We start from the raw sequence: 11,358 nt of genomic DNA, 5'->3' as shown, positions 1-11,358 counted from the left end.
ATTTGAATGGTTTTATTTTGAAATAAAGATATCAAAACCTTACAACAGTTTCAAAAAAACAATTGAAGGGTTTCGAAGTTCAATTGACATTGATTGTAAAACCATTCAACAGTATTCAAATTTACAATTGTATGGTTTTTAAAAAGGAATTTGTGAGGTTTCTTGAAATATAATCAGATTTTAGCTAAAATTTCAAATAATTTTTGACGGTTGAAAATTTTACCTGAAATTTCAAATAATTTTTGACAGTTAAAAATTGAAATTGAGTTTTGATTTTGTTAATTTTCTTTATTGATAGATATCATAATTATTTTTTTTTGTTTTAATCAGAATAGATAAATTAAATTCTGAAATAATTTAAAAAAACGAGAAAATTACTCCAATTCAAGTTCGAAATCACATTAAGTTAAAATTTTTTATATCAGAATTGTGATTTTTTTTTGCATCAACATAAAAAATCGGTAGAAATAAAATAAAAGAATCTCAAAAAAGTGAGAAAATTAGTCATTCTTTTTTTAAATATACATATCATTCCATGTTTTAAAATAAAATTTCTCTTAACTAAAATCTAATTTGTGTCTTCAAATCCATGAAAATTTTGTTTCTAAATGAGAACAAATAAAATAAAAATTTTAAAATAATTTGAAACTATAAACTAATGGGAAAAATAAAATAAATACTGAAAAGATGAGATGAAATAGCAAGAAAGCTTACTTATAGCATTGAACTTTGCGTTAGTTTTTTTCAAATTTTTTTTGTTCAATTTTGTTTATATCCTATATAAATTTTTTTCTCAATTTATCCATAATATCGTAGGCTAAATGAAGGTTGAGAGCATTTTTTAGTGAAAAATGATTAAAAAAGTCTTGGGGGAGTGGGATAGAGAGAGATGTTGCTCGATAGGACTAACATTTAATTATTACTGCTATGAATGATTAAAATTAGGGTAGGAAAGCACTTTTTTGACTTTTTGGAACATCTAAATCATAGATAAATAGGGGGTATGCATTAGTTAGTTTTTTTTTCTTCATTTCTTAAGTATTTTTATCCAAAAAATGTCAAAAATGTATATGAGTATGAAAATTCATTCTTTTATATCCAAAAAAAATTATGAAATGATTGTTTTTTTTTATGTATCAAATACGACATTGTGGCGTATAAAAAAATTGCATGAATCAGTGCTTCATACACAAGCTTCAATATGAAAAATTTAAAATTATAAGTTGGTGTCGGATCAATAATTATGATTCAGCTCCGGACAATTCTGACGAGCTTGATGATAGTCTCGATTTTAATGATTCCGATTGACGTTCAGCAACTTTAAGGATGCTTTCAGCCAATGAACTCATCGATCCTAAAGGCGACGGTGAGTGTGGTAAACTTGGCGGTGTTTCTTTGGGTCGTACATTAGACATGCTTTTCCGCAAATTACTTTGTGGTGGCATTGTTGTTGGTCTTGGCGGTGCTTGTCGTAAACTTGTACGTTGTACAACATTCGGGTCATCTGCTGTCTCAATTGTTGTTGGTAAATCAACAAATTTTTGCTGAATTCCAGGACCCATGTGACTTACATGATTGAAATTTGATGGTGCTGATATCATTTTAGATCGTCGATCTGATGCTGCTGTCCTTATTCTACTTGATTCACGCAATGAGAATCTCCTTCTCGGAATTGAGCGTTCAACGCTTCCAGTGTCAAGGACGTCCCCTAATCAGACAATAAACATTTAGAATCACTTGATTTAAGCCATAAAATCAAGTTACTTACTGGTTAAAATATTTGACAAATAGACAATATACGGCGAGTCATTCAGCATCATTAACGTTAAGCTACCATCATTACAAAGCGGTCGAGACTTTTTCAATCCAATCGACTGCACCCATTCGCCAGAATCAATATTAAAAACATCTAAATGAGTTTCAGAATAAACTAGTAAAAATTCATTTTCATGGGTAATAAATGTTGGCGTTGCTGGAAACATTATTTCAATTGATCTCGTCTTTCGTCCCTGCTGATCTACATATATGGCCAATGTTTGGAAGACAAGGAGATACTCTACGGAATCTCCATCGCTATTATTATCGATATGACTAGAGTTTACTTCTACAACAAGCCATGTATCTATGTTTGAGTACGATAAGAAATGGCTTATGTTGTTGTCTGGATGCACCAATGCTGTGGGATGCAAGAAATTCATTAATGAGATAAAATTACGGTTTAAAATGACTGTTTACTTACGCATTTTGGCAGCATCGGCTTGTAAGTGATAAGCAGTAAATCCTCCTTGATGTCCAATCGCAAGACGTCCATCGGAGAGAATTTTCATATTTTGCACATTAAGATTAACAATAAATTCAAATAATTTATGATGGCGCTGTTTATTCCTATCAATTTCATACACTACTATCAACGTATTGTTAGGCTTCTTTATAGCAACGGCGAGTCCATAAATATTTTGAGGTGTTCCATAACGTATAATACCTGTGCAAGCTGTGATACAATTTTTAGAATCTGATACTTTAATCCATTCAAGATCCGGCACTTCTAGTGCACGAATAGGTAACAATCGAATATATCGCTGCTTGCCACACAGCACAACGAGCAATTGCTCTGTTTGTATATACCAAATTTGTATGATTTTCTTCATTTCACCAATACGTATGAATTCAAAACAATCAAGTTCAACACAATAGATTCCTTCATCATTTCCAATTAGCATTCTATCGCGATCGATTATGGCAGCACATACACAGTTTCTTACAATATTAAGGGAACTATCAAGTACTTCTTTGACACGATAAACTGCTGTATTTGGAAGATTATTCTTCTTTAATATACGATGCAATTCACTTAGTGCTGTCACCCATTTTTGCCTTTCTGATTCCGTATCAGCCAACATTAATGTTATTGACTTACTACCATCATGAATTAATGATGTCGATATACGGAAAATGCAAGGCACATCCTTTTTATTTGCATGAATAACGTCCGTTTCACGAACCATTGAAACAGAGAATTCAGGATCTCTCATGTCTAAAATTTGACTAACTTGCACACTTGGCTGTCCATTATTGCGTTCTTCATCGTATAAGAATAACTTGAAATCACAAACGACAACAAATTGTCTTATCCAGCCACGCTTGATGAAACCTTGTTTAGGAACTTTAACATAGCCTTCATATGCTGTTCCAATGCCTCTTGTTGGATCAATTCCGAGTGGTCGTTTTGGTTGATCGCCCGGCATTGAACAATATGTAGGAACTTTTGCACAGCAATGTACATGACATGAGAAATTACATAAATCGCATACAGCACCTTGTCGCGTTAAACCGATCTGTAAAGAGATTTGATGGATTAAAAATTAAATCTCCGGATTAAAATTAAATCCGATGGATTAATTTAACTCACCATCAAAGATGTACAGTGATGACACTTTATAGGCGTATTGAAGGTTCTGACCACAAACTGATGCATTCTCTTGTTAGAATACTCCATCGAGGTGTCACTAGCGTTGCTTCGGCGTGTTGAAAATCCATCATCAGGTCCATATGTGCTTCTTGGAGAACTGATTGAAGGTTGATTTGAATAAATTGGCTGCTGTAGATGTTGCTGGGATAATGAGGAAGGACTTGTTGGAAGATGACGTGTAGGCTGTTCCAAATCAAATTGAGAATTAAGCTTAGCCGAAATTCCCATTTTTGGACCTCTTACCGGTAAATTATTGTAGATGCTGTTTGATGTTGGCGAGCCTGCATTGTCTTTCAAAAAGTGATCCAAGTACGATGACGATGGCCGTTCCAAAACTTCAGAAAAATTGTTTTTTATTTTTTATTTCAAATTTTTTTTATTAATTTTATCAAAAAAAGTTTTCAAATCAAAAAAATTAGAAAAATTCACAAAAAAAAAAGATTCAGGAACATAAATTGTATGTTTTTGTGGTTAATGTGTTATATCAAGGAATCTCAAAATGTCAGGGAAATAGATTATGAAATCATGTGAAGTTTATTGTAATTTTTTGAAGAATTTTGAAGCAGTTTGGAAGCTTGTTAGTGTCGAATGTTTTGATGTTCTTTATTTGTAGTTGCAATGAGTTTTATTGTTATGTGAAGAAATAGGAAGAAAAGTTGTTGATAAGACAGAATGGTAAGTAGAAAGTCAATAAAAAATGACAATTAGTCAAAAGAAAACCAAAGAGCCAATGAAACAGTTAAAGGCGATTAATTATGCGAATTTGATTTGATAATGTCCATTACTTTCGATTTTATTGATTTTTGAGCAAAGTAAATGATCAACGCAAAAGAAAAACACAGTTTTTAGGAACACAGCACTTGTTGGTTGAATTTTTTTGGTCGTTATTTTTAACGTACAAATTATTTTTGAATTTTTGAGCTGGAAAATTTTGGTCAAAAATTGTCAAAAAATTTGGAATTTTTTAAACATATCCAGATTCCAGTATTGGAAATTTTGAAGAATTCTCAAATGATGTCCTTTATTGAAAATTTTGAAATTTCCAATATTGGAAGGATGAAAGGATTTCTAGAATTTAGGAACTTTGAAACATTTCCAGTTTTCCAATATTGGAAAGAATTCTAGAAATTTGGAATAATTTTGACAATCAAAGAATTATATTGGAATTTTTAACTTTCCAGTGTTGGAAAAATTGAGAATTTTGAGGGTTATTGTAAGGATTCTATGAGTTTCTATTGGAAGCTGAATTTTCCAATTTTGGAAAGTCAGAATATTCTGGAGTAGATTGAATTCTCCTAGAAATTTTAAAGCAAATATCATTCTACTGGGAGTATTGGAAATGTAGGAAAGTTTACTGGATATCGTGTAATTGAACATCCTGCTTTGGAAGTCTTCAAAGCTTCTTAGTAATGAACATTCGGAAAATTCATGGATAATAGATTGAATTTAGGAATTAGCATATATCTGCACGTAATATAGTCAAAAATAATCCCAACCAACAAATGCCGAACACAAGAAAACTTGACGGAAATTTTTGGAAACTTTTCACTGTCAACAAATTTTTTTTACAAAATCCAGAAAAGCTTCCAAAAATTGCCAACCAAAAAATCTCTTTATTCAGTTTAATTCATCACAAATCAATGTCCCACCTTAATTTCAAGCGGATTGTTTTAGAAGGTAATAGATTTCATCCAGCACCTTAAACTATTACGCTTTCAAATAAATCAGAATAATAACGCAAGTTTGTGTAAAAAGTGTGTAAGTTTTTAGGTATCGAGAAGAAATTAAAAAATCTTCCAAAAAATTTTTCATCTCTTCTTTATTGCATTGTATTATGAGCATTTGCGAGGAAATAATATTTATATAATTAACAATTTTTATCTATTTTTTTTTGTTTCAATAATTAACATAATTAACAATTTTTAAGGCCAAAAAATTGTACCTATCAACATCATATTGCTATGAATCAGACCTATTTAGAAATAAATAATTTAAGTTGCGCTAATAACAACGATAATATTTTTAATTATAGTTTGATTATTGCCAATAAATCGAAATAAAGCTTTAAAGAAATTCATGAATGAACTGATTGAAAGAAAATAGGAAAAAAAAGCAATGTTTATCTCCTGCGCTTTTTGCAGTGCCTCTTATTAGTTTTAGCATATCGAGAACGATTTTTAGTCTTCTTTGACAATCGTTTGATCGTTGAATCATTCAAGTCAGTTATTTGTAATGATGATGATGATGTAATTTGTATTAAATGTGATCGACTTGTGTTACTGATTATTATATCATTATTGTTACTAATATCATGATTATTATTTTTATTATTATTATTGTTTTGAATATTTTTTGAGGAACTTGTTGAATTGGTAACTTTATTATTTCTTTTGGAATTTTGGCAAGAAATTAAATCATTCGCTTTCAAATTATCTGCAAAGAGAAAAGAAAAATCCAAAAAACAAAAAATAAAAGAAAAAGTATCATGCGTTGACATTTTGTACAAATAACGGAGAAAACATAAACAGAAATGAAATATTTGCGAGGTACGCATCTATTAGCAGTCACCAACAAATATTGACAATGTACAATTGTTTGTTAAAGTCACACGATCCTTCAAATCAGACAAGAAACAAGACAAATAAGAAATGGATGGAAGGAAAAATAAATAAAATCTCATCTCATTGGACTGAGTAAATTTATTTAAATTTTTAATTATAATAAGAAGGTCATGCTTTGTTCGCGCAAAGAACGAAGTATGATCGCAGGGTGGATGATTAAAGCGTCTTTTGGCCGAAAGCGAAATAACGGTTATTTAAAATTCAAAAATTCTAACGGTTTTAGAAAATTCAAAAAATTGAACTTCTGTCAGTTATAGAGTTCAAAATTTGAAAATTCAAATTTCTTTTAGCCGTTTTTTCATATTTAAAATTTTTAATATTTAAGCCTGCAAAATCAATTTAACGCTGTTCTAGCGAACTAAAAAGCAAGCCAGACAAACATTAAAGTGAAGTCACAAAAGAGAGTAAGTAATAATAAAGCAAGATTGAGTTGATAAAATGCATGAAGCGGTTAATTTGACTGTAGGTGGATGAATCAACAGCACATTTCAGATCGAAATGAAATTTGGCACAGAGAGATTCTGTTATGATCGATTTATGTAAATAAATATCGCGCGTTAATTTCTAATTTGTAGTTTTTTGTGTCTTAAAGAGTAAAATAATCAATAAGTTGATTCAAAAAAATATAAAACAAGACATAAAAAATTAAAAAACTTGTACAAGCACACTTAATTTAGCATGAAAAAAATGTGCGATGGTTTGATTAGTTAGCATAATTCTTCATAAGCCACACTAAGCATGCCCAAACGCAACTTGTGACACCAATCCATAGAGAAAAATTTTTTCGCACCGCTCTTCGATGGTTGCGATTATTATCTGCGGTTGGTGTATATTGGTTATGGGCAGCAACATGCGAATTAAGAGAAGATGTTGATGTCGAACATGGTTGCAACATTTCACAACGATTAAACGATACATCCGAATATTTACTTGATGCAAATGTATCATCATCATTATCATTATTCTTATTGACATTAATTTCTTTATCTTTTTCTTCATCTAAAGTATTATCATCTACATCTATTGACTTTGTATCATTTATTGACTCATCGTCGTCTTTCAAACCATCTAGTATAGATTCATCACATTTTACATTGCTGTCGAGAACTACTTGATTGTTTGTGGGAAGTAGTAGTGTGTCTTGATGCTTAATCTCATCATTATTGACTAGTATTAAGGTAGTATCTTTTGCACTATCACTTTGTGCATTAATGTTAGCATTTAAATCAATATTCACACAATTATTCACCATCACCGTCTCATTATTAATATTTAATAAATTATTATTTTCATTTTCAACGACACAGGACTTTGTCGACGAAGACGATGAAGAAGTAGTACCATCTGTTTTTATTTGTTTATCGTCAGATGTTCTCATTAAATTCACTAAACATTAACAATATAATAACAATATATATCAATTACATTTTGAGAGAAAGAAAATGAAATAAAAATAAAAAAGATGAAGAGAAAGAAATAATAATAATAAAGAAAAATAATAATAATAATAACTTATGAATCTGGTCAGTGTTTATATCAAAATGATGAAAATGTTTGGTTTATTTCGAATATATTGTGAGGTATGTGAATATCGAGTAATGAGTTTTGATCAATTTTTATGTTCGAATTTTTTAACTTGAACTATGAGACTTCACACAAGAAATTAAAACTTTTGTACTCACATCCTTCGTTATTTTCCAATTTGTGCTGTAGATCCTTTATCATGTTATCCTTGCGCTTCATATCACTTAGAATCGAGTCATTGTGTTGACGATACTCGTACAGGTCTCTGTGAATTTTCGATTGAAATTATTAGAATTATTTTTAAAATTTAACGGATTTTAAGAGTTTGAAAATTTAACGGTTTTCAAAAATTCAAAATATTTAGCGGTTATTTAGAATTCAAAAAATTAACGATTTCCAAAACTCAAAAATATTTAACGGTTTTCAAAAATTTAAAAAAGGACTCACTTTTGGGCTGCGACCAATTCAGCACGTGTTCGACTCAACTCGTCGGATATTAAAGCTTTAGCCTGAATTTCACTCTGCAAAGAACTTTGCAGATTCAATAGTTCCATCTTTTCTAGCTTCTGTGATCTCCTATTCCTCCAATTCTTATCATGATTATGTTGCATTGTTCCTGATCCCTTAATCACATCCAGTTCTTCAGTCATTTTTGATGCCAACGAACTTAAATAAGTTCTTGCCTCTTTCTCATCGCTGACCCATTGTATAATTTCATTAATTTGTTGTTCCCAATTGGAAATTGCTTGTCGTTTGTTCTTAAGCTCTTCATAATCACCATCGACTTGAGATTGATGCTGTTGTAAGCGACGATTTGTGTCGTTCAACATTTCAACCTCGCCCGTCAATCGGATATTTTCATCAATCAAATATTGCTTTTCTTTTTTAAGATTATTAACCATATCTTCCAATGATGACATATTTTGTCGAAAACTTTCAAGCTTTTCACGAATTTGACTCAGCTCCATTTGTGTGAGATTCTTTTGTGTTTCAGATTCATTAAGTTGATCTCGTAAATTATTGATTTCTTGGCTAAATCGAATCTGTTGTTGTGCTAATAAATCTTTCTTTTCCATTTCAAGCCGTTCAATTTCTCGCTTTAAATTCTCCTCATGGACATTCGAATGTGAACCTTCAGCTTGTAACTTTCGACAAAACTCTTCACTACGCTCTTTTGCTTGACGTTCACGTGTCATATCAGCAATTGATTCCTGCAATTTTGTTTCCATTTCTCGACGACCTTTCTCCGTCAAACGCAAATCATTCCGTAGTGACTCAATCTTTTGTGTAGATTTTTCTAAATCCTCTTCCTTATCTCGTACTTGCCTGACTAACATTACTTTTTGTGTTCGTAATTCTTTTGCTTCGTCACTCAATTCCATGAATTCAACCATTCTCTGTTTATGTTGCTGATTTGTTGTCTTTAAATCTGATTCTAGTGTTTTTAAATTCTCAAACAATTTGTGCTTTTCTTTAAGAACCTCCTCATTCTCTTTCTTTAATTGTATTATAGCCGATTCTAATTCTTGAATTCTTGATGATTCAGATAGTTTACGCTCAATATTCGAGTTATTTGATAGAGATTGAAGTTGACTTTCCAGTTCGCCATTCCTTTTTGTTAAGATATTAATTTCATCTTGCAATTTGCGTGTTGTTTCAGGATTTACTCGTTCACCATTGCATTTTGAGACATTTGAAGTATTTTCACTTGAAATTGCTCCCAAATCTGATAGATTACTATGTTGAGTAAAAGTAAATCCAACAAAAGGTAAATGATGTGCTGAAAATGCAGGATTTGTTGTTGGTGGTACAACATCCGAAAAGAGTTTTGAATCAGTATCTTCGACATCGAAATTACTGGTATCGGTAGGACTTGAAACTTCAGGAATATAAGGAGCTTGTGTATTTCTCAATGCTTCCCAATCAATTCCTGTAAACCAAGGATGATTACGGAAATCATCGAGACCATTTTTGCCAATTCGATCTTCCTGTGCACAAATAAGTCTTTTAATGAGGTCTTTTGCATTATCGCTAACTGGATAGTCTGGATCATCAGGTGGAAAGTCGAAACTGTTTTTGAAATTCATAATTTTTCCATACGTTTCAACTAAGCTTTCAGCATAGAATGGCGTTTCACCGAAGAGCATTTCATACATGCACACTCCGAGTGACCACCAATCACATTCAGTTCCATACTTTCCTTTACCATCTTCCATAGCACGTAATATTTCAGGACTAATATAGTCGGGAGTTCCAACAGCTACATTTGATTGAACTTTTCCATTTGGCCCAAGTTTTAAGCACGAGCCAAAATCAGCAAGACGTATATGTCCATTTGAATCTAGAACTAAATTATCAGGTTTAATGTCTCGATGAATATAATTTAATTGATGAACGGATGATATTGCAATAATCATTTCGGCTATATAGAAGCGAGTCATTTCTTCAGGCAAGCGATCCTCAAATTTACTCAATAAAGTCAATAAATCGCCACCACAGTAATAATCCATTACTAAATATAGATTTTGATCATCTTGGAATGCATAATGAAGGTTTGTTATGAATTGACGATCGCCATAAACTAATACGTCTCGTTCCTCACGAAAACAAGCTGTTTCTGCGCGCTACGTATAAGAGATAAAATTAAATAGAAATTGTCAGTTCATTACGTCACTAGGTCATGATAATAATTTATAAAATTTTTCATCTTACTTTTAGCATTTCCCATTTATTGAGAATCTTCATCGCATAGACCTTATTTGTGGCAATCATCTTTACAACACAAACGATTCCGAATGCACCTCGACCAATAACTTTTAGAATCTCAAAATCATCTCGACTCAATCGAAGTTGCTTGATATTTTGAACAATTTGTTTCACTGTAATTCGCACAATAGACAGAGAATTAGCAATTAAAAATAGTCATTAAATTAACAATAAGTAATCCTTACTCAGTTCAATGAATTCAGAAACAGTTTTTTCTCGTCGCAATGACGAGTTCTGGCACTCATCGTAAAGCACAATAAGACAATCTAATAATGTCTCGACACTAATTTTGTATCCACTGGATGCTAATTCTGGCCAAATTGATTCCTTTATTGAATTACTATGTTTATTATTAAGTATCAGATGTTCTAAGTTCTCTATTCGAATAATTGGTGAAGCTGTAATGAAATATTTTCATTCATATTAAATTTATTAGCGCTATTAGCCTATAGAAAGTGTAAAAAATTTTCTCAGCCTATAGTCTATACATGTATATATGCACAGATCTATATTTTTTTCTCTTCTCTTTTACTTTTCTAGTCAGTCTGGATCTTTTCACAAATCAAAAAAATATATAATTGAAAATTTGTGTATTAGACTTACCATTTCGAGATAAATCCATCTCTACTGCTTCTATTTTACTCCTTTCCTCGCTCATTATCTCAAAATGTGTATAATGATTTAATTAATTTATATTATGATGTGATTTATGCAGGATTAGACAACAAAAGAAGAGTCATTTTTGGACATTTTTTCTCGATTGCGAAAATTCAAATTTCACACTTTTTTAGGACGAATTTCATTAAAATTTTGATTAATTATATAAAACTGGCACTTTATTTGTTGTTTAAAAGCTTATCTGTGCAGAGAAAATGTACTTTTTATAATAATTTTAACTTTTTTCAAAAAAATTGTTCTGCAATATTATTTCCTATATATAATTCCTGCCCTACCTCTGTCTGTCTTATTATGCATGTC

General features: G+C 31.1%; 1 protein-coding gene across 2 annotated transcripts; it reads right to left on the bottom strand.

The window, feature by feature from the left end:
- Positions 1-557: 557 nt before the first annotated feature.
- On the bottom strand, positions 558-11,325 carry LOC139090008 (serine/threonine-protein kinase Genghis Khan-like). 2 transcript variants are annotated; one of them, XM_070639673.1, is made up of 11 exons: positions 10,984-11,325; positions 10,566-10,778; positions 10,327-10,493; positions 8,062-10,238; positions 7,773-7,879; positions 7,021-7,476; positions 3,713-3,804; positions 3,410-3,652; positions 2,240-3,335; positions 1,769-2,176; positions 558-1,708 (listed from the first exon to the last, which is right to left on the bottom strand). In XM_070639673.1, the coding sequence occupies exons 1-11, from the start codon at positions 11,036-11,038 to the stop codon at positions 1,242-1,244; spliced, it is 5,481 nt and encodes a 1,826-aa protein (XP_070495774.1). In that variant the 5' UTR covers positions 11,039-11,325; the 3' UTR covers positions 558-1,241. The 2 variants fall into 2 exon arrangements, with proteins under 2 accessions (XP_070495774.1, XP_070495776.1); XM_070639675.1 differs by lacking the exon at positions 7,021-7,476 and having other exon boundaries at positions 559-1,708.
- Positions 11,326-11,358: the final 33 nt, after the last annotated feature.

The sequence above is a fragment of the Chironomus tepperi genome, unplaced genomic scaffold, assembly GCF_022539635.2.
Source record: "Chironomus tepperi strain 1889 unplaced genomic scaffold, CSIRO-AGI_Ctep_v1 contig_196, whole genome shotgun sequence".
NCBI lineage: Eukaryota > Metazoa > Arthropoda > Insecta > Diptera > Chironomidae > Chironomus > Chironomus tepperi.
The sequence above is the reverse complement of the archived record's forward strand: the minus strand, read 5'-3'. Positions and strand labels throughout refer to the sequence as shown.

Bases quoted from the DNA above. Each gene is read 5' to 3' on its own strand.
- LOC139090008 (XM_070639673.1), bottom strand. From the start codon at position 11,038: ATGAGCGAGGAAAGGAGTAAAATAGAAGCAGTAGAGATGGATTTATCT. The intron at 10,239-10,326 runs GTAAGATGAAAA...TCTTATACGTAG, and splicing joins ATAAATGGGAAATGCTAAAA to CGCGCAGAAACAGCTTGTTT. The intron at 2,177-2,239 runs GTAAGTAAACAG...TGCATCCCACAG, and splicing joins AGCCGATGCTGCCAAAATGC to CATTGGTGCATCCAGACAAC.